The sequence below is a fragment of the Dreissena polymorpha genome, chromosome 16 (genome assembly GCF_020536995.1).
Source record: "Dreissena polymorpha isolate Duluth1 chromosome 16, UMN_Dpol_1.0, whole genome shotgun sequence".
Taxonomy (NCBI): Eukaryota; Metazoa; Mollusca; class Bivalvia; order Myida; family Dreissenidae; genus Dreissena; species Dreissena polymorpha.
Window position 1 is genome coordinate 5,230,800 of NC_068370.1, and position 24,729 is coordinate 5,255,528.

At 37.7% G+C, this 24,729-nt stretch overlaps 1 protein-coding gene across 1 annotated transcript; it reads right to left on the minus strand.

Moving 5' to 3' along the window:
* LOC127862515 (intraflagellar transport protein 52 homolog) lies at positions 1 to 22,715 on the minus strand. The gene is made up of 11 exons (XM_052401671.1): positions 22,624 to 22,715; positions 18,684 to 18,813; positions 17,370 to 17,508; positions 16,080 to 16,206; positions 13,840 to 13,923; positions 12,427 to 12,495; positions 9,658 to 9,812; positions 5,722 to 5,809; positions 4,719 to 4,827; positions 3,256 to 3,401; positions 1 to 1,053 (listed from the first exon to the last, which is right to left on the minus strand). The coding sequence occupies exons 2-11, from the start codon at positions 18,802 to 18,804 to the stop codon at positions 991 to 993; spliced, it is 1,101 nt and encodes a 366-aa protein (XP_052257631.1). The 5' UTR covers positions 18,805 to 18,813; positions 22,624 to 22,715; the 3' UTR covers positions 1 to 990.
* Positions 22,716 to 24,729: the final 2,014 nt, after the last annotated feature.

The following is a 24,729-nucleotide window of genomic DNA, read 5'->3' on the forward strand; positions in this document are numbered from 1 at the left end:
TTGTTAAGGAATTAAATAATTTATTGAAAAGTGACAAATTCTACAGACATACAATTCTTAACAAAATTAAATAATTCATGCATATTTACATACCAACATAATTTATTCACAATTATCAAGAATATTGTTGAGATTATTTCATTTGTGGACAATGTGGAATAAATTTAAAGGCAATTTGTTTGTACAGATTTTGATCTTGTCTGCACCCATCAATTTTTAAATCATAACACGAAGACAACTTTATACAATTATGTTAGCACAAAGTAATGGGCATTGTAATTTAAAATGAATCCAAATTGATTCATTCATCATTTTAAAACTGTAAGCAAAAAAACAATAATATGATATAAAATGTAATTATTAGTCAATATAATTATAATCTAATGGTCGGTAAATTCTCTTCCACAATAACACTTCCATATACTTTCTATACACACTACACCAAATTCTTTTACTATAACAGTAATAACTTACAACAGTTTAACTTTTTATAGCTTATGTCGAAAATCAACGTGTTTGTAATGATTAATTTGTTGAAATATCAAACTTCCATGAAGAATTGAAGAGAAAATTTCTCAAAACATTATATTCGAGACAATTAAAAGTACAAGATGAACAAGGGCCTGTACTCCCACTTTGAATACCCAGTATTGTTGGGTGCAATTGCAACACAAGAAAACCTGAAGACTGTGAACTGTTGCAAATATCATCGAGTTACTAAACATGCTTAAAAGAGAGAAAATGCTGGACAGATAAGTAAAATTAAAAATAATTACAGTTTCCTTCAAGTAATATTTTTTTCCTATTGTAGCACAATTAATGCACAACGCAGTAAATTTTTTGCTGACAAATGATGAGAGAATAAAATATGTATCAGCACATAATGTATGAAATGTTTATATATCACATTCACGCTTGTTTTCAAGATCTGGCTCCCATGGTCTCCAGGTTTTGTGATTGTGTATCCTGGTTCCCTGCACTTGGTTTAGATCAGTACATGGCCTCCGCCCCACCCCCTCCGTTACCATACTGGGCCTGGTCAAAATCTCTCTCCTGTCAACACAATAGAAAGTCTTCATCAATACGGTTTGTTTAAAAACTTCCCTTTAATAAAAATCACATGAAACAATAATCCTGATCTAATGAGCAGTCAAAAATTTGTGAGGACAAATAATGTGTTTAGTGATAAATAATAGAGCATATTCATATAAAAAAAAGCAATCTGTGCAAAAGACACACAATTCTTTAAGACAAGATATCGTGAAGCTTTTGAATTCTGTTAGACCTAAAAAATGGACCTGGACCTTGTCCTTTTTTTCAATCATAATATAAAATAACTACTTTTTTCAAGTTAATTACTGTCATTATCACATTGCAAATACATAAACAGTCAACATTAAGATTTATTTTTAAGATATGGATACAAGAGCTGTCCCCAGACAACACACTGACTATTCTTGCAGTTATATAGTATATGTAAACTTTAAGCTTTAAATTTATAAATTAAAACAAGTAACGTGACAATGCCAGGAAACTATACTAACACAATATAAAGCAAATTATTTCCGTCCCCATTCAAGCAAAATATTAAAAAGTATTGAGCAAAAACATTTTGTTTCCTTTATTTGTACCTATGACCTTGAAAAAAATAGGATCAAATGCATTTCTACCCTAGGTGTGCGTGAAAGCTACACATTAACAAAATTAAAGCACAATACTTCCATCCAAACTTTAGTTATTGAGTGGAAACTCCTTTTCTGTTTGAAGTAACAGTGACCTTGATCCCACTGGCCCTGAATGCAATCCCTCACAAGAACAACCTATTATCGTCCTACACAAACAATTTCCACATAATATCTACATCCTATTTGAAGTAATTGAGTACAATCTTATAATGTTTTTTTATCAACAGTGACCTTGACCTTGACTCAACTGTCCTTAATGCTACACCATGCTTATTCTGCATGCCAGCAACAGATAGTTGGACGCAACATTTTGTAAATATAAACAGTATAATAAGGGACATAATTCTGGTGAACTGCCTGTATGAGTTATAGCCATTGGTCTTTGACATCATGATGCTCCCAAAGACATGTGGGAAGGTTCAATTGAATAACTGCAAAATTTAAGATGAATTTAAACTTACATGAAAACCAAATTCGACTTTTCTCAGTGCAAAAAGTAGCATAATCATGCTTGAAGACTGGCAAAAATTATAGGTCTACGTTCTTAAAGATCATGAACACCTATATAGTATTTCATTTCAATATACATGTATCATGTAAATAATGAGAAATGGAGTAGTTGCAGGCAAACATTCATACACATTTTTTAAGTACAAAAAGGAGCATATTTGATAAATTCCAGGTAATGTTATGGAACCTGGTCAGTGACCTTACACAATGACCCCACATACCTATGCGAAGGCACAATATAATACTTGCAGTAGAAACAGAAATATTGCCAGTTTAATTTAATAAGAGATTTATGTGGACGCCGATGCTGACATTTTATTTAATGATAATCGCAAAAGAAACAAAATAGCCTATGGCATATGCCTTTAAAATCTTTCCTAAAGAAGTAACTTTTGATAGGGCAAATGTTTTTTCCCAGCATTTTTATATTTGTTTAAAGTATTGAAACCAATTCACGTCACATTATTATAGCGACCAAAAAAGCCTTGCTTAATTTTCTGTGACAAGTTGATAGCAAGTATGCTTGACTGGTTGGTTATAACCCATTCTATTTTATTGTAATTGGCTGTATTTAAAGAAAGTAAATGGAAACAGTCAATATTTCTCACAGATATGCAGTTTTGTTTTCATTTCCTACCACAACACATACATGTGTAGGTTTTCTCATCAAATTTTAACCAGGCACAAGGACTGCTGATTTAGAAATTATACCTCATCCATTTTTATTTGAAATGTCTGAGGTCCTGCGTCATTTGCATGGGCTGCATAATGTTGAGGCAGCAAAGATGAAATAATAGAGCCTTGGTCATGGAAAATGGGGTTGAATGCATGAACGTTAAATGTCATCCCAGATTAGCCTGTGCAGTCTGCACAGGCTAATTAGAGACGACACTTTCCGCATTTTATGGTATTTTTTCTTTAAAGCACATCTCTTCTTAGTGAAAATCAAGTTTAGGTGGAAAGTGTTGTCCCTGATAGGCCTGTGTGGACGGCACTTGATGCTCATGCATTAGGCCCAGTTTTCCAAGACAGCGTCTCATACAATCAAGATGACAGGTACCTGATTTAACTTCTTGAATTCCACCACTTGTGTGAAGATGTATTCCAGGATGTGTTTAGCGTCCCTCTTGTCTTGGGCAAGGTTGGTTGTAACCCCCAGGATGTCACCACATTCTCGTACATAGTACTCCAGGTCATCATCAGAACCTGCAGGGCAAGAGGGTAGAAACATGGGTCAGAGTGTAGAAACATGGGTCAGAGTGTAGAAACATGGGTCAGAGTGTAGAAACATGGGTCAGAGTGTAGAAACATGGGTCAGAGTGTAGAAACATGGGTCAGAATGTAGAAACATGGGTCAGAGTGTAGAAACATGGGTCAGAATGTAGAAACATGGGTCAGAGTGTAGAAACATGGGTCAGAGTGTAGAAACATGGGTCAGAGTGTAGAAACATGGGTCAGAATGTAGAAACATGGGTCAGAGTGTAGAAACATGGGTCAGAATGTTGAAACATGGGTCAGAGTGTAGAAACATGGGTCAGAATGTTGAAACATGGGTCAGAGTGTAGAAACATGGGTCAGAGTGTAGAAACATGGGTCAGAGTGTAGAAACATGGGTCAGAGTGTAGAAACATGGGTCAGAGTGTAGAAACATGGGTCAGAATGTAGAAACATGGGTCAGAGTGTAGAAACATGGGTCAGAATGTTGAAACATGGGTCAGAGTGTAGAAACATGGGTCAGAATGTTGAAACATGGGTCAGAGTGTAGAAACATGGGTCAGAATGTTGAAACATGGGTCAGAGTGTAGAAACATGGGTCAGAGTGTAGAAACATGGGTGAGGGTGTAGAAACATGGGTCAGAATATTGAAACATGGGTCAGAATATTGAAACATGGGTCAGAGTGTAGAAACATGGGTCAGAATGTAGAAATATGGGTCTGAGGTATGCGGCCAAGGGCAGATGAAATAATTCAATGTCTGATTACCATGCAAGTTATGTTTAATAAAATCTTGGACCTTTGGAATTGTAGTTTATGACTCTACAAGCTGAGCTTATACGAGGTTAGGAAATATTAGGAAATATTTGTAAGGTTCCACAGGGTAAGAGTTTAGGATATAAACATGATAATGGAACGCTAAACAAAGAAAGTCTGTGAGGAGAAATGGTGTGTTTGCTTTTCATTCCCTGTGATTAATGGCCAACAAGCTTCTTCTTTTTGAGACACCATCTTTCCTCGATGCCAACATATAAGCTAAGTGCTTTGCATGAAAGCCTTAAACCATATTAGCTGTTGGGTGGGCAACTGTCCATATCAGAACAAGCAACGTCAAAGACTTGAGCCTTTAACTATTTAACCAAATGGAGGGGTTGTTAGGTTCATGAAGATAATTTTCCCTAATTAATTTTTTTATTTTACATATTTTTTGTGACATAACAATGATCATGATTTTACAATTGTGAGCTTATTTTGATAATGATTTCACTCACTGTCTTACATGTACATGGATCAACATTGTGACCTTACATTTGTTGGTTTGCTGTGCAAGGCGCACTTTCTCTGATGAGAACTGCTCGTCCAGGTCAAACAGGTCCAGACAAGGGGCAGGCAACTCTCGGAACTGGGGAGGAAACACCTGCAATACAAAGCACATACAAAATAAGCCAAATTTTTGGAAAACTGGTCTTAATGCATGTGCGTAAAGTGTCATCCCAGAATAGCCTGTGAAGTTTGCACGGGCTTAGCAGGGACGACAGTTTCCGCTTTTGTTGATTTTTTTGTTTAAAGGTAGTCTCTTCCAAAAAATCCAGTTTAGACAGAAAGGGAAAGTGCTGTCCCTGATTAGCCTGTTCAGACAGAAAGGGAAAGTGCAGTCCCTGATTAGCCTGTTTAGACAGAAAGGGAAAGTGCTGTCCCTGATTAGCCTGTTCAGACAGCATGGGCTAATCTGGGAAGACACTTCGTGCAGATACATTAAGCTCAGTTTTTCCAGAACAAGGCTCAAATCATGGTTTGCTGTTAAGATGCAGATGTTTAAAATAAAATGGGTACACCCAGTCATCAAAATTAGCAGTTTGACCAAACATGCCAGAATTTTTATATTACTTAGATGAGGAAATTATAACAAGCGTTTCTGTATTGAACTGAGAATCTGAGGCTTGTGCCAATATCAGTGACTGTTAACCAACAGATTTCTTAACCCACAATTATACCATAATTTAAAGTATTTTTTACAGAAACTAGTGGGTAAAGCCTGATATGCAAGCTTATTGTGCTATATGAAGTGGGTAGCATATTTTTACTTCGTTTTGATTTATATGCATGCTACTTATTGCATGAAAGCTGCAGTGCAAATGCAATTAAACCAGGCCTATGAATACAAAGCAGTATTTCATGTGTATAGATACAAAGTAGTACTTAACATGCATAGATCCCGATATATAAGTGTTTCACATGTATGATAAACAGGCTTATTTCAAATGTATAGATATATATTTAACATGTAGATACAGACAAGTATTTCACTTACAGCTGGGTTTAAGGGAGGCAGGGGTGTCTCGAACTGTGGAGTGATCAAGGTAAGAGGCTCATGTTTGGTATTCAACTGCTCGTACGCTCTGGAAAACACGAACCACCAATACATCAATAAAGTGTATATATTATAAATACAAATACACAGTTGTATGCAGTGTTAAACTAGTAACTATACACTTTCACCAAGGAGACTTACTGTAAATACAGAAAACAACAAAACAACAGAAATTAAGAAATAGCATATTCACAGTGTATTATTCTTACAGAAAACACACACATAAGATAAAATCATGTTGCCAATAGTTTTTCACAAATTTATGTCAAAGCCTGTTAGAAAGGAAATATGCTGCTTCAAAGTGTGTGTGTATTTTGTAGTTTATAAGGTCCTTCCATGCCTGAGGTGGAATTATTTGAGGACCCATAATGCTTCAAAGTATAAAAACATTCTATTATATTTATTACGTATATATATTACATACCTATTGTTTATCTGTCACCACGTAGAGTTTTCAACACTCAAATATGAAAAACCTATTGAGATTCAAGCATTTCCCGTTTCCATATCACACTTGTGGCAGGACTAGTTTCCTTGGTTAATATAAATGTCCAGACTAATTAAGTAATGATCATTTTGGCTCAACACAGGAAGTGATGGAAACATCATATATTGACATAACATTGTTTGACAAAAGTTATGTGACATAAAATCATTTGTGCTTTGTTTTGGTATTAAAAAAGTAACAGAAACAGTCATGCAATACAACTTCACACAACCTATGTACATTTTCCTAAAATAACTGCCTTAAATTCCCAGTTTAATGTCTCAATTTTTTTGGTAAATAACTCTCAAATTTTAAAAAATCCAGCTGTATCAGTTAAACCATTGTAAGATTTAAATTGAAAACACTTTTTACATATATATTATACAGTATTTGTTTTAGCTAACCAGCAACACAAATTTCCCATTTTTATTCAACCTGTTTTTTTTTCAGTCCAAAGGGCCACTACCCCATCACCAGAATGGGAAAAAACACACACTATATCTCAGAACACCATAGTAACATAATATTCTATTTATTATGAATTACTTTACATTTTGGATAAATAATCAATTTTTTAACAAGACCACAGTGAAATGTATGTAAAACTAACACAATAATCAGTGAAGCTTCAATACCTTGCAGAATACATGTTGTACCATCTACACATTCAACTACAAAATTTTGAGAGAAATCCATAGTTAAAGAGAAGTTAAAACAAAAGCTTCAAGACATATGAATGGATGAGCAGACACATAAAATGCTTAATTTTTAATTTTAGCCTTGTTCTGGGAAAAATTGGCTTCATGCATGTGAGTAAAGTGGATTAGCCTGTCCAGTCTGCACAGTCTCATGAGTGTAAAGTGGATTAGCCTGTCCAGTCTGCACAGTCTCATGAGTGTAAAGTGGATTAGCCTGTCCAGTCTGCACAGTCTCATGAGTGTAAAGTGGATTAGCCTGTCCAGTCTGCACAGTCTCATGAGTGTAAAGTGGATTAGCCTGTCCAGTCTGCACAGTCTCATGAGTGTAAAGTGGATTAGCCTGTCCAGTCTGCACAGTCTCATGAGTGTAAAGTGGATTAGCCTGTCCAGTCTGCAGTCTCATGAGAGTAAAGTGGATTAGCCTGTCCAGTCTGCACAGTCTCATGAGAGTAAAGTGGATTAGCCTGTCCAGTCTCATGAGAGTAAAGTGGATTAGCCTGTCCAGTCTGCACAGTCTCATGAGTGTAAAGTGGATTAGCCTGTCCAGTCTGCACAGTCTCATGAGTGTAAAGTGGATTAGCCTGTCCAGTCTCATGAGTGTAAAGTGGATTAGCCTGTCCAGTCTCATGAGTGTAAAGTGGATTAGCCTGTCCAGTCTGCACAGTCTCATGAGTGTAAAGTGGATTAGCCTGTCCAGTCTGCACAGTCTCATGAGTGTAAAGTGGATTAGCCTGTCCAGTCTGCACAGTCTCATGAGTGTAAAGTGGATTAGCCTGTCCAGTCTGCACAGTCTCATGAGTGTAAAGTGGATTAGCCTGTCCAGTCTGCACAGTCTCATGAGTGTAAAGTGGATTAGCCTGTCCAGTCTGCACAGTCTCATGAGAGTAAAGTGGATTAGCCTGTCCAGTCTGCACAGTCTCATGAGAGTAAAGTGGATTAGCCTGTCCAGTCTCATGAGAGTAAAGTGGATTAGCCTGTCCAGTCTGCACAGTCTCATGAGTGTAAAGTGGATTAGCCTGTCCAGTCTGCACAGTCTCATGAGTGTAAAGTGGATTAGCCTGTCCAGTCTCATGAGTGTAAAGTGGATTAGCCTGTCCAGTCTCATGAGTGTAAAGTGGATTAGCCTGTCCAGTCTCATGAGTGTAAAGTGGATTAGCCTGTCCAGTCTGCACAGTCTCATGAGTGTAAAGTGGATTAGCCTGTCCAGTCTGCACAGTCTCATGAGTGTAAAGTGGATTAGCCTGTCCAGTCTGCACAGTCTCATGAGTGTAAAGTGGATTAGCCTGTCCAGTCTGCACAGTCTCATGAGTGTAAAGTGGATTAGCCTGTCCAGTCTCATGAGTGTAAAGTGGATTAGCCTGCCCAGTCTGCACAGTCTCATGAGTGTAAATTGGATTAGCCTGTCCAGTCTGCACAGTCTCATGAGTGTAAAGTGGATTAGCCTGTCCAGTCTGCACAGTCTCATGAGTGTAAAGTGGATTAGCCTGTCCAGTCTGCACAGTCTCATGAGTGTAAAGTGGATTAGCCTGTCCAGTCTGCACAGTCTCATGAGTGTAAAGTGGATTAGCCTGTCCAGTCTGCACAGTCTCATGAGTGTAAAGTGGATTAGCCTGTCCAGTCTCATGAGAGTAAAGTGGATTAGCCTGTCCAGTCTGCACAGTCTCATGAGTGTAAAGTGGATTAGCCTGTCCAGTCTCATGAGTGTAAAGTGGATTAGCCTGTCCAGTCTGCACAGTCTCATGAGTGTAAAGTGGATTAGCCTGTCCAGTCTGCACAGTCTCATGAGTGTAAAGTGGATTAGCCTGTCCAGTCTGCACAGTCTCATGAGTGTAAAGTGGATTAGCCTGTCCAGTCTGCACAGTCTCATGAGTGTAAAGTGGATTAGCCTGTCCAGTCTGCACAGTCTCATGAGTGTAAAGTGGATTAGCCTGTCCAGTCTGCACAGTCTCATGAGTGTAAAGTGGATTAGCCTGTCCAGTCTCATGAGTGTAAAGTGGATTAGCCTGTCCAGTCTCATGAGTGTAAAGTGGATTAGCCTGTCCAGTCTCATGAGAGTAAAGTGGATTAGCCTGTCCAGTCTGCACAGTCTCATGAGTGTAAAGTGGATTAGCCTGTCCAGTCTGCACAGTCTCATGAGTGTAAAGTGGATTAGCCTGTCCAGTCTGCACAGTCTCATGAGTGTAAAGTGGATTAGCCTGTCCAGTCTGCACAGTCTCATGAGTGTAAAGTGGATAAGCCTGTCCAGTCTGCACAGTCTCATGAGTGTAAAGTGGATTAGCCTGCCCAGTCTGCACAGTCTCATGAGTGTAAAGTGGATTAGCCTGTCCAGTCTGCACAGTCTCATGAGTGTAAAGTGGATTAGCCTGTCCAGTCTGCACAGTCTCATGAGAGTAAAGTGGATTAGCCTGTCCAGTCTCATGAGTGTAAAGTGGATTAGCCTGTCCAGTCTCATGAGTGTAAAGTGGATTAGCCTGTCCAGTCTGCACAGTCTCATGAGGGATGACACTTTCACTTTAGTCAATTGCTAATAAAAGTCCATTTCAGTCTGAAAATGTTGTTCCTAATTAGCTTGTGCAGACTGCTAATCTGGGTAGTCACTTTCCGCACATGAATTAATTAAGCCCAGTGTTACAAGAACAAGGCTTATTTCTTTTACAAAGAAAAACAAAGAAACATGAGACTGGCACTCACTTGATGGCCTTAGGCACAAGACTGGTGTCCAGCTTGAAGAGGGAGTTGTCAAACAGCGTGGTGATATCTCGCGGGATGTCGTCACTCTCCTGTAGACATGTCTTCAGGTGCTCAGATATCTTTGCCACGTCTGGCAGCATGTTGTAGTCAGAGATCTGTCAATATAAGTATGCAGTAGAATAAGCAAACTAAATATTTCACTTAACTTACTGTGTGAAGTAACAATTATAAATGTCACAAATAGAAATGAACATTTTGATGTTGTTTTTTCAATAAATTTTGTTCTAAGGACATATGATATTTTTCGGAAATCTACAGCCACCCGTTTATTTAAAATTACATCTTGGAAACAAACATGGCTATTAGCATTTCTCCAATACTTCCTTGTCATCTTCGTTTCAAAACAATTCACTTAGGAATACATGTATATGGATCCTTGTTATGCATATCAACACCACAGGTTGATTACTTACTTCAAGTTTCAATGAAATTGCTTGAGGAACATATACATTTTATTGTATATTTTTACAAACATACTCATATTGGAATTATATGGGCCTTGCTATGGGTAAAAGGTGCTTAATTCATGTGTATAAAGTTTTGTCCAAGATAACCCCGTGCTGTCCCCACAGGCTAATCAAGGATGACACTTTCAACCTAACCAGGATTTCCACTGAAAACAGACTTCCTTTACATAAATACCATAAAAGAGGTAAATGTCTCTGATAAGCCTGTGCAGACTTCACAGGCTAATCAGGAATGCAACTTGTGCACATGTATTAAGCCACCTATCCCAGAGAGAGGCTCATATTCATTATTTATATGTTTATATGCCTGCACAGAGGGACAGCAGATGACGGGGGAGGGTATATGTCCTGCACAGAGGGACAGCAGATGACGGGGGAGGGTATATGTCCTGCACAGAGGGACAGCAGATGATGGGGGAGGGTATATGTCCTGCACAGAGGGACAGCAGATGATGGGGGAGGGTATATGTCCTGCACAGAGGGACAGCAGATGATGGGGGAGGGTATATGTCCTGCACAGAGGGACAGCAGATGATGGGGGAGGGTATATGTCCTGCACAGAGGGACAGCAGATGATGGGGGAGGGTATATGTCCTGCACAGAGGGACAGCAGATGACGGGGAGGGTATATGTTTATATGCCTGCACAGAGGGACAGCAGATGATGGGGGAGGGTATATGTCCTGCACAGAGGGACAGCAGATGATGGGGGAGGGTATATGTCCTGCACAGAGGGACAGCAGATGACGGGGGAGGGTATATGTTTATATGTCCTGCACAGAGGGACAGCAGATGATGGGGGAGGGTATATGTCCTGCACAGAGGGACAGCAGATGACGGGGGAGGGTATATGTCCTGCACAGAGGGACAGCAGATGACGGGGGAGGGTATATGTCCTTCACAGAGGGACAGCAGATGATGGGGGAGGGTATATGTCCTGCACAGAGGGACAGCAGATGATGGGGGAGGGTATATGTCATGCACAGAGGGACAGCAGATGATGGGGGAGGGTATATGTCCTGCACAGAGGGACAGCAGATGATGGGGGAGGGTATATGTCCTGCACAGAGGGACAGCAGATGATGGGGGAGGGTATATGTCCTGCACAGAGGGACAGCAGATGATGGGGGAGGGTATATGTCCTGCACAGAGGGACAGCAGATGACGGGGGAGGGTATATGTTTATATGCCTGCACAGAGGGACGGCAGATGATGGGGGAGGGTATATGTCCTGCACAGAGGGACAGCAGATGATGGGGGAGGGTATATGTCCTGCACAGAGGGACAGCAGATGACGGGGGAGGGTATATGTTTATATGTCCTGCACAGAGGGACAGCAGATGATGGGGGAGGGTATATGTCCTGCACAGAGGGACAGCAGATGATGGGGGAGGGTAAATGTCCTGCACAGAGGGACAGCAGATGATGGGGGAGGGTATATGTCCTGCACAGAGGGACAGCAGATGATGGGGGAGGGTATATGTCCTGCACAGAGGGACAGCAGATGACGGGGGAGGGTATATGTTTATAAGCCTGCACAGAGGGACAGCAGATGACGGGGGAGGGTATATGTTTATATGCCTGCACAGAGGGACAGCAGATGAAGGGGGAGGGTATATGTTTATATGCCTGCACAGAGGGACAGCAGATGACGGGGGAGGGTATATATTTATATGCCTGCACAGAGGGACAGCAGATGACGGGGGAGGGTATATGTTTATAACCTGCACAGAGGGACAGCAGATGACGGGGGAGGGTATATGTTTATATGCCTGCACAGAGGGACAGCAGATGACGGGGGAGGGTATATGTTTATATGCCTGCACAGAGAGACAGCAGATGACGGGGGAGGGTATATGTTTATATGCCTGAACAGAGGGACAGCAGATGACGGGGGAGGGTATATGTTTATATGCCTGCACAGAGGGACAGCAGATGACGGGGGAGGGTATATGTTTATATGCCTGCACAGAGGGACAGCAGATGACGGGGGAGGGTATATGTTTATATGCCTGCACAGAGGGACAGCAGATGACGGGGGAGGGTATATGTTTATATGCCTGCACAGAGGGACAGCAGATGACGGGGGAGGATATATGTTTATATGCCTGCACAGAGGGACAGCAGATGACGGGGGAGGAGGTTTGAGGAATAGCAACATGCTATAGTGATCTAAAAAAAAATTCTGCTGGGCAATTAATGTAACACTATTTTAATTCTTATTGTATTTATTAAAGTTTTACCTCTGGTGCATCTGCATCTATCACATTGAACTTGATGTCATCTGTTGTCAGAAACTGCAGCAACACATCCTGGTAAAACACATCATAATGAATAGACACAAGTGAAACATCTAACATGTAAAGAAAATGTCTCAAAAAGGATTTATTATAAGGTTAAGTTTTGTAAAAGCACACACAATTAGTAGGTGACAATTCTATGGATAAGTGATCATAATAAAAGTTACTCAAAATAAAACTAATTGTAGTAACATTATAAAGTATTAATAAAACATGTAAGTAACAAGGGCTGTTTGTAAAACATGCATGCCCACCATATGGGCTGTCAGTTGTACTGGCAGCCATTGCGTGAATACAACTTTTGTCACTGTGACCTTCACCTTTGACCTAGTGACCTGAAAATCAATAGGGGTCATCTGCGAGTTATGATCAATCTACCCATGAAGTTTCATGATCCTAGGCATATGCGTTCTTGAGTTATCATCCGGAAACCATTTTACTATTTCGGGTCACCGTGACCTTTGACCTAGTGACCTCAAAATCAATAGGGGTCATCTGCGAGTCATGATCAATCTACCCATGAAGTTTCATGATCCTAGGCGTATGCGTTCTTGAGTTATCATCCGGAAACCATTTTACTATTTCAGGGCATCGTGACCTTGACCTTTGACCTAGTGACCTCAAAATCAATATGGGTCATCTGCAAGTCATGATCAATGTACCTATGAAGTTTCATGTTCCTAGGCCCAAGCGTTCTTGAGTTATCGTCTGACAACCACCTGGTGGACGGACCGACCGACATGAGCAAAGCAATATACCCCCTCTTCTTCGAAGGGGGGCATAAAAATATTGCAAATGCAGATCTCTAGAAATTGTAAGAATGATCAGCCTATAATAATACCAAACCTGTTCAGCGTATAATAATACAAAACCTGATCAAGACAAGTGGAAGTATAAGCATTTTGCGACCATTAGGTCATGCACAAACTTTAAAATTTGAACAAAAGTGGATATACAATTTACTGGGCAAGTCATTAGAATGCGTTTCACACATAGTTTTAGTAAATATACAGCAAAGGTGATAAAGAGTTCTCAGGTGCATTTTACAAGGTCAAGCTAAAAATGCTTATAATAAACTGAGCTGTGCTCCAAAAAAACACGGCTTTTTGCATGTGTGTAAAGTGCCGTCCCAGTTAAGCCAGTACCATCCACACAAGCTAAGCAGGGAAGACACATTCCGTTTTTATAAAAAATTTCGTTGAAAGAAGGTCTCTTCCTATGCAAATCAAGTGTAGATGGAATATGTCGTCCCTGAATAGCCTGTGCAGACTTCAAAGGCTAATCTGGAATGACTCTTTACGCAAGTGCATTAAGCAGGTTTTACAAGAACGAGATTCCACTTATTAAAAGACTGACCAGAATTTTACTGTTTTCCTCCTTGTCTATGTACTGGTCACTGAACATGTGGGCTGACCCTAGTACCACCAGCTTGCCTGATCCCTGAAAATACCAATCACATTATCATTTGGAAACTGGAAGTTACCTGAAAGTTCAAACTGCAAACAACTCTTTTGATGTTAAAGAAGACATGAATAAACATGCTTTTAATATGCTCTTTCCTAAACAAAAATGAACGAGTTTTAGAAATTGTGTTACTGTAAACTGATTATTATTCATGGGTTATTTATTTTCGTTGATTTGGTGGGAATCCATTAAGATCACAAAAAATAACAAGAGATCAGCAGTTAAGACATATGCCCCCCAAACAGGGTTTTAAACTATTAACCCCAATTTTAATAGGTGTCATTTACTGCAGATGTGAAGTATCAAGCCAATCGGTCAATTTGTTGTAGAGTTATTTATCAGAAACAGTTTTCACACTTATTATGACAGTGATCTTGACTTTGACCTAGTGACCCCAATTTCAATAGGGGTCATTTACTGGCCACGACCTTTTTACATGTGAAGTATCAAGCCAATCGGTCCATCTGTTGATGAGTTATCGATCGGAAACGAATTGGTCTACTGACAAACCGACCGACATCCATCAAAACAATATACACCCTCTTCTTCAAAGGGGGCATAATTATTTCAAATTTTTATATTATTTAAAGCTAAATTACTGTAGACATGTTATACATTTATATCCAATGTAATCCACACACTCATCCTCCATTTGTTTTTCAAACTAGATACATTCAGATACCAAAAAAGGGGAGTACATTACAATGGGTACTTATCTGACACTTGATATTACATGTAAAACGCTATTGTATAAAACTGTATCAATACCTTTAACTTTGTTTTGTTAGAAAATTAGAGGATAAACCCTAATTTTTAACACCTTTCATGCCCAGTGTGTACATTGTGTTTTTTAGGGAGGTTGTATGTTAAACAGCAAATACACATCAAATCAAAGACAAGAAATGCAATTGTAAGATGATGATGTGATCTAGTTGATTGGCATGCAATAATCTGAGTTGTTTACTATCTTCACATAACAACAGATTATATGAGTCGTGTTCTGAGAAAACTGGGCATAATGCATGTGCGTAAAGTGTCGTCCCAGATTAGCCTTTGCAGTCCGCACAGGCTAATCAGGGACTACACTTTCCGCTTTTATGGTATTTTTGGTTTCAAAGAAGTCCCTCCTTACTAAAAATCAAGTTTAGGCATTAAGCCCAGTTTTCTCGGAAAAAGACTCATATAATTGACTTGGGATTAACAGGGCCCACTTCCTGCAAATGACTCCCTCTCCCCACGACAATTTACAATAGACACATATAACAAACAGATGGGAAAATTACCAACACAGATTCCTAACAAATCATGAAATCATGCCGTTGAATATAAATTATTTTACAGTATTAAAGTATTTTAAAACTAACACTGTTAATGACTGGATTTGCTTTTATCACAAAACATAGTGTTTTCTGTTCTTTTTATCAAATTTTAACTACTCATCAGGGATTTCAGTAGAATTTGAAAACCAGGAGTCAAAATGGCCCAAGGTCTCAAAATAATGAGGGGTCAAAATAAAAATTATAATGGTCAAAATACTGAAGTAACTTGAAATGTTCCTAAATGCAAGTTTAAGGTTTTGTAATAGCTTATTTATCATAATAATGAATAAAACATTTTCACAAAAGCTTTATTATTTCCATAAATGATCATTTCTGACCCTCTTTTCAAGTTGGATTTTGGAAAACAAATGTGTCAAAATGATGCAAGGCTAATTTTTTAAAGGAGTCAAACATGAGAAAATTACTACTTGCTTGCATCAAAATGCAGGATTATGCTTCAATTGAAATCACTGTAATCATGTATGATTCATTTTACAAGAAGAATTTCATATGAAAACATGTTCTATAAGGTTCATTGCAAGCTGCTTGTTTCAAATCATGCCATGAAGATGGAATATCTCAAATAATGTATAACTCTGTCAGTGCTGGAACCGAATTTTGAAGGCCTTTGCAAACAGTTTGGATCAAGATGAGACGCAACAGAACATGGCGTCTCATCAGGATCCAAACTGTTTGCTATTCTGATTGTATTCTTTAAAAAAAATAGAAGAAAATGCTAATTTTTGTAAATCAGCAGACAACATTTTAGCAGACGACAAATTTCCCAGCATGCAAAGGGTTAAGCAGACCCACCTTGTGACTGTACATGGCACACACTGGTCTGTTGAGAGGGAAGGATACGGTCCCCGTAGACAGCACTGCCACTGCAGGCTTCATGGCCGACAGAGTGGCCCCATATGGGTACAAAAACTGCAGGGCTCTTAAACAGAAAGTGTATGGGATTAAGTCAGAAATAAATATTCCAGGATTACAGTGATGTATTCTCTCATATACTGCTTTAACATGGACATAGAGCCTCCAGAACCTCAGTGCTGTGGTTTTTACATAAGATCTCCAGGTATTGTCTTTAAAGGTGGCAAGGAGGTTCTTCCCTTCTACAAACCACTTAAATTAAAAGGAATTGTTTACAGATTTAAGCATGTTTTGAAGATCATCATGAAGTATAAAACAAGAACAGAATATAAGACAGGAAAAAAAGTTAACTTTTTTTTACCTTTGACTTTGAAGGATGACCTTGACCTTTCACCACTCAAAATGTGCAGCTCCATGAGATACACATGCATGCCAAATATCAAGTTGCTATGTTCAATATTTCAAAAGTTATTGCAAAACTTTAATGTAAGGTTAAAGTTTTGGTGACAGAATGACGGAATGACAGACAGACAGGCCAAAAACAATATACCCCCGATCATTCGATCCGGGGGCATAAAAATAGAAACAAAACAACAGATGCCTTCAAATTTATTCAATTATTTCATGTTGATAACACTGGATAATGTCCTCAATTTCTTAGGATTAATTATCATGAATGAACATGTATTTCGAGTATGACCTCAAGTCATTATGGTAAATTTGCATCCGGATGTTCATCATTTATTGGCGGGTGGGATATAGAACGTTGTCGTACTTCTGTCACAAAACTGTTAAGGCTATATCACAGAAAACTATATTAGATACCAACATGAAACTTGGTGTAAAGATATCAATGAGAAGTGCCATTTACAAGAACCATACTCCATACACTTTCTTTAACAAGAGTTTTTGCCCTTTGATTACTTTGGTAAAAACTTCATATGTATATAGATGGATAATTGCATAAAAGCAATTGCTCTACACTGAATTATTTTTTATGATTATACCGTATATCAAGGGATTTGCACCCATCCATAAACAAAAATTATTTGGCAATGTATATCAATTCAACAAATTTGCTTATTACTTGAATCCGTGACATTAACTAAGAAAATTGTCATTTCCACACCTTGTGAACAAGTCCTTTTTTTCATTTAAAGTAAGTTTTTTTGAATGTTTTTAATGTATATGAGGGTAATATTATTTCCTTCTGTCCATGTGCATACTTACTGGGCATTGTTTTCGTCCTCACTTCCAAAACCCACTGACTTTCCTGCAGCCTGGCTGATGGCCCGATTCAACACCCCATTAGATATCAGGCATTCCTTCGGGTGGAAATATTTGTAGTACGACGTCCGAACAACAGCATCTGTAACATGGTTGAACAGTACTATTAATAAACCATGTTATGAAACAAAACATATATTAACCCTTTTCCCCATAATAAGCAAAGTGAAGATGACTTTTGCAACCAGCATAAAATCAGAACAGCCTGCGATTTAACTTTCTACCGGACTACAAATGCTTCAAAATACGTATATCTCAGTGGTAAAGTGTTAACTGATGTTTCTGGTTGTTATCTATAACCAACTTACATTTCTGAGCATAAGTAATAGTTTTGGTGTATTTAAGTCACAACACGCCTACACTTTTTTCCTTAGTTGGAATTCGTAACAAGCCTCTGATCACTAAAAAATCTTGCTGTTGTTTCACATGTGTACTAACCTAAAACCGTGTACTCTACTGACAAACTGTGATGAATAATACAAAAGATGAGCCACCCACAGCGCACAGGGAAAACATTGCACGTGGGTTATGTGTCGTCCCATATTAGACTGTGAAAACCAGAAAGGCTAAGCAGGTATAACAAGTTCAGCCTGTTTGGAATTTTCCGTGGAACACATAGGCTAATCTGGGACAAAACTTTATGTGAAACCATTGATTGAGCCCCATTTTCCAAGAGGGCAACTAATATACCGTATACAATCAATAACAAAAGCTGAATCTTAACTGCTTGCAAAGTCAAAGTTTATTTGGCATTTAAATGTTAATAGCATCTCTTGTAGAAAATAACAATCACAAATACTTATTTAGCGATGATTTGATAAGATTTTTAAGTCTAAAAGTAATTAGCTATGCAGTGTTGTTTTTTCCTTTCCAAGTCTGGTCCAGTATGGGGACCAATTTCCAATAGAAAAAAAGTATAATTGTTTTCCACGTTTTCCAAATAGGACCTTAATATTCCCAATAAAAGATTTTTTTTCAAACAAGTCTTTTAATTCATCTCAAATCCAGCTAATTAAATTGTGCCTTAGTAAATATAATATAAAAATCACTTTAATCTTTAATTTTAAAGTCTTTGTTAGCAAAAAATCAACAAAGTTGATTTTCAAATTAGAGTCAAAATGTTACGATCGTTCCAATTGCAAAGGGACCTAGCCCCATCCCAAAAATAGTGAAAAAAACACTGCTATGAAAGAAGCCAGAATTATGTTTTTGAATGGTAATCAAAGAAAACAAAGTGAAAATGTTTAAAGCAGATACCTGAGTTGACATTGATTCCAAACTCTTCAAGAAAGAAGTTGATGTTTGTGTCGAACCTGGACTCCCCCCCTTCACCGGCCATCACCAGGATACTGCCACCTGTGTCCAAGTATCGCTTCATTGAGTCAAACTGAAAAAAGTGTCTGATTATGAGCCTCGAACTGAAAAAAACAAAGCCTAATGCACGTGCGGTTAAGTGTCATTCCAGTCCACACAGGCTTTTCAGGGACAATACTTTCAGCTTTTATGAAACTTTTTCAGTTGAGGGAAGTCTGTTATAAACAAAAATTTCTATATGGAAAGTGTCGTTCCTGATACACCTAGCAAAATTCAGAGGCTAATTTGTTACAAATCTGTATGAACATGCATAAAGATCATATGGGAAATAATTTGATATATTAATGTTTATCATCCAAAGAAAGTGATGATAATTGAAAAGTTTTTTAAATACTTAAATATATTTATCAAACAATTAACAATGACACTGTTTTACATATTTAAAGAAGTGAAATTATCTGAAAAATATCATTTGAAATTTAAACTGAAAAAAGAAATCTATGATCTATGTTAAAATGTGATGCCCATAGGCTTGTGATCATTTTTGCTTATTGTTGCATCCGTTAGTTTTTGCCAAATTTTGCTTTATCTCTACAAAAAGATCAGCCAGAAGCATGTTTAAGTGTTGGACTGAAGAAGCAAATTTGTTGAATTGATTTCCCCGGCCAAAGAAAGTTAGTTTATTGATGGGTGCAAAGCCTTTATATATATGGTATTATCCTAAAAAATATTTAAGTGTAGGGCAATTGTTTTAATGCATTGCAATTCTTATTATTGAGACCTATACAACCATGAAATTTCATATTGACATCTTGAAGCATATTTGACATATAGCCCTGAAAAATAACAATACAAAACAACAAAGGGCAATAACTCTTATTATAGAAATAGTAGGGTTATGGTTCTTGTGCATGATGGCACTTCTCCTCAATGATATTCATACACCTATGAAGTTTCATGTTATAGTCTTGTATGATATCTCAGATATAGCCCTGAAAAGTTACATCATACAAAAAACAAAGGGCAATAACTCTTATTTAAGAAAAAGTAGGGTTATGGTTCATGTGCATGGCACTTCGTCTCATTGATATCTATACATCCATGAAGTTTCATGATATCTTAAATAGTTTCTGAGATAAAGAGACGCAAAGTTTTGTGACAGATGGACTGACGGAAGGACAGACTGACAGACGGACTGACAAAGCCAATTTTATTAAATCCCTATGCTTTTGGATGGGTTTATAAACTTATAACACTTTTTCAGGCTTCACATTAAAATATAAACATAGGCATTTTATTTTAGACTAGACTCTTTAATTACAAAAAGATTTCATTTTCCAGAAAAATCATGAAACTTGTCATCTTAATCATTCAATCATCCTTATGTTTGCTTGTTTAACTGTATAGCAAAACATAGCCAATATTTTTTATATTTTTTTTTAAGTAAACATAAGTTCTGTGGTTGTTAACATATGCCCCCTCCAAACAGAAATTTGAACTAGTGACCCCAATTTCAATAGGAGACTACTACTGTCCAATGCCAATGCACACGGGAAGTATCAAACAAGCGGTCAATTCGTAAACAAGTTATTGATCGGAAACGATTTCCCAACTTATTGTTACAATGACCTTTGACCTAGTGACCATATTTAAAAAGGGGGTAATCAACTGTCCAGGACCAATGCACATGTAAAGTATCAAGATAACTGATATAAATATAAGTTACTGTTAGTCTAGAAAGTGCTTCAAAAACTAGTTTACAAAATAGGTCTAATTTAATCTAAAGAACAATATTTATGGAGATTAGGAAACTTCAGTGAATCTAATGTAAAAATAAGAAAAAAATTACTAAAGTTATTGAAATAGAATAGAGTCTTATTAATTTAGAAAATTTTCAAATAAAAATAATCTAAATAATAAGAATAATTTTAGAAAATAATGCCAAAATGTCTTGATGCTGGTGTTAAAAATAATTTAGAGTTTAATTATTTCAAAATTTTCAAGAGCTGTTAACTTTTCAAGAAAGCATCAAGAGGTGTTTAAATCAGCCAAAACAGCTTATTTTATACAGTTCAGTAGAGATCAATGGCAGAGTAGTCAATTTTCCATCAGAACAGTGCATTTATCAATGATCAATATCTTCCCAAATTCCAGAACAGAACTAAAAATAGATTACTGAACCAGGTTAAACAAGGGAGATAAATACTGCATAAATACTGCAAAATCATGTACATGTTGTCCTTCTTTCAGTTATCGCTTAGTTGAAAGGCTTATCATATGTGTTAATGACTAAAAACCGTTATGTTAACTATGAAAATTCTGTGTTATGAAAAATTACATAATACAGTTTATGTCACATAATATTGACATAATAAAACCAAACTTTACTTCACAGGAAACAAATGTTCTGACCAAATTTCATGAAGATTGAGCAAACTAGAAAGATTTTACTATAGCCATATAAGGAAAAATGCCCCGCCCTTTGGCAGCCATGTATTTCAAGCCAAGGTTACCTTTTTTTTAACTCATCCAAGATATCATTGGGACAAATCATCTGAGCAAGTTTCATGAAGATCGGAAAATAAATGTGGCCTCTAGAGTGTTAACAAGGTTTTACTATAGCCATATAAGGAAAAATGCCCCGCCCCCTGGCCGCCCATGTTTTTTAACCAACCAAACATCATTTTCGAACTCGTCCCAAGATATCATTGGGATGAATTTTCATGAGGATCGGACAATAAATGTGGCCTCTAGAGTGTTAACAAGATTTTGCTATAGCCATATAAAGCCATATTAGGAAAAATGCCCCGCCCCTTGGCAGCCATGTTTTGTTTTTCAAGCAAACATAACCATTTTAAAATCAACCAAGATATCATTGAAACCAATCTTTTGACCACATTTTATGAAGATTGGACAATAATGTGGCCTCTAGAGAAGTGAACATGGTAAATGTTGACGACGCACAACGCACGACGGACAACGGACAAAAGGCGATCACAAAAGCTCACCATGAGCACGTTAAAGACGGTTAAAGTTTTAGGAAAGAATGATATGCAGTGACCCCAAGACCTAGTTTCTGACCCCAGATGACCCAAATACAATTCCAATCCAGATTTTATCAAGATAAACATTCCGCCAAAATTTCATAAAGATTGGATGAAAACTGTGATCTCTCTGGTTTACACAAGGTTTTTCTATTATTGACCTAGTGACCTAGTTTTTAACCGCAGATGACCCAAATACAATACCAACCCAGATTTCATCAAGATAAACATTCTGACCTTAATTTCATTAAAATTGGATGAAAACTGTGACCTCTATTGTCTACACAAGGTTTTTCTATTATTTGACCCTAGTGACCTAGTTTTTTTACCCCAGATGACCCAAATACAATCCCAACCCAAATTCATCAAATTAAACATTCTGACCAAATTTCATAAAGATTGGTGAAAACTGACCTCTATTGTCTACACAAGGTTTTTCTATTATTTGACCTAGTGACCTAGTTTTTGACCCAAGATGACCCAAATACAATCCCAACCCAGATTTCATCAAGATAAATATTCTGACCAAATTTCATAAAGATTGGATGAAAACTGTGACCTCTATTGTCTACACAAGGTTTTTCTATTATATAACCTAGTGACCTAGTTTTTGACCCCAGATGACCCAAATACAATCCCAACCCAGATTTAATCAAGATAAACATTCTGACCAAATTTCATAAAGATTGGATGAAACTGTGAACCTCTACTGTCTACACAAACAAATTGTTGACGGACACACGCACAACGGACGCCGGTCATCACACGGTAACATAAGCTCACCATGTCACTTCGTGACAGGTGAGCTAAAAAGTCACAAAAAGCTTTTCAGAAAATACCTCAGCAGCTGAGAATTTATCTCTGCTTCCTGCCAGCACAAATATTCTGGTGCCTGCAAGTTTCTCATCTGTAATCTCTTCCTTGTTACTGAAAAATATATGCAGTTCCGATTGCTAACCACATGAGCATAAATCAAAACTACTAACATTTTAATTATTGATCTTCCCTCTGGGAAATCAGATTTTAATGCAGGTGCACACTCCAAATTAGTCCGTTAAGTCCGCACAAGCTTATCAGCGATAATTTTTTAAATATTTACTAGATTTTTGCTAAAGAGAGATTTATTTTCAACAATTTTCTTTAAAAAAGCCAAAACAATCGTCCTTTATAAGACTTTGCAGACTGCAAAATCTGGAACAACACTTAACACACATGCATTAACCCTTTTTTCGCCTGACCAAGGCTCAAATGCGTGTTTGGGGAGTGTAGTATCGTATCATGTACGAGTAATAGTCTAAGGGAAGTAATCATGTTATACTATTACAAGGATTATGTTAGAGTGGCATCCCCTGATTTGAACATATATAGAGGGCGCTTATTAAATTGTGGAACCTTCAATTGTGTCTCGTTGTGATTTTTGTAGACATTTGAATCCAAGTAATTGGCAAAAGGAAGGAAATGTCGGAAGTGCAAATAGGAAGGACATTTTGAAAAATTCTATAAATCAAAACCTTAGTTTGTCAAGCCTAAACACAAATTAGGTACAAGAGGGCCATGATGGCCCTGAATCGCTCACCTGACTAACCAAATACAATCACAACTCAGATTTCATCAAGATAAACATTCTGACCAAATTTTATAAAGATTAGATGAAAACTGTGACCTCTATTGTCTACACAAGGTTTTTCTATTATTTGACCTAGTGGACCTAGTTTTTGACCCCCAGGTGACCCAAATGCAATCCCAACCCAGATTTCATCAAGATAAACATTCTGATCCAATTTTATAAAGATTGGATGAAAACTGTGACCTCTATTGTCTTCACAAGGTTTTTCTATTATTTGACCTAGTGACCTAGTTTTTGACCCCAGATGACCCAAATACAATCCCATCCTAATTTCATCAAGATAAACATTCTGACCAAATTTCATAAAGATTGGATGATGAAAACTGTGACCTCTATTGTCTATACAAGGTTTTTCTATTATTGGACCTGGGTGACCTAGTTTTTGACCCCAGATGACCCAAATACACAAGGTTTTTCTATTATTTGACCTAGTTTTTGACCTTGTGACCTAGTTTTTGACCCCAAGATGACCCAAATACAATCCCAACCCAGATTTCATCAAGATATAGATTCTGACCAAATTTCATAAAGATTGTGATGAAAACTGCGACCTCTATTGTCTACACAAGGTTTTTCTATCATTTGACCTATTGTGACCTAGTGACAAACTAACAGGTGAGCTAAAAAGTGAGGACTGATAAATGTGAAGAATCCCCATCAGATTCAGAGGACAGTTATGTGTTCACGGTAACGAGATGGAATAAAGCTTCAGGAGATAGTCATGTCAACATAGAGGTATTGAGACACCTGTTATTGTCGATTCTGGAGCGTCGTGCAACGTCATTGACCGGGTACTCTGGGAAGACTTAAAAACCAGAAAGTGAAATTTAATCATTTTTTAACAACACAGAGAGTTTATGCATATGGTAGTACAACACAGCTTACAGTTGTGGGTGGATTTTTAACGCAAATGTCGGTTAGGGACAAATGCGTGGATACAGAGTTTTGTTGTTGTTGAGGAGCATGGACAAGCTTGCTAGGCAGACAGACCTCAATAGACTTTGGAATGTTGGTAATAAATGACCCCAGTGTAAAGAGTGTGAATGTGGACATTGATAAGTAGTCCATACAAACTAATTTCCAAAGTGCTTTCATGGATTGGGAAAATTGAAGGATTATCAATTACACATTGATATTGATGACATATTCAACCTGTTGTGCAGGGTTACGACGTGTTCCGTATAACTTACGTTAGAAACTCTAGAAGAAGATCGAAGTATTAGTTTCATGGACATTATTGAAAAGATGGAAGGTACAAGTAAATGGGTGAGCCTATTGTGGTTGTACCGAAATCAAACGGAGTGTAGATTGTGTGTGG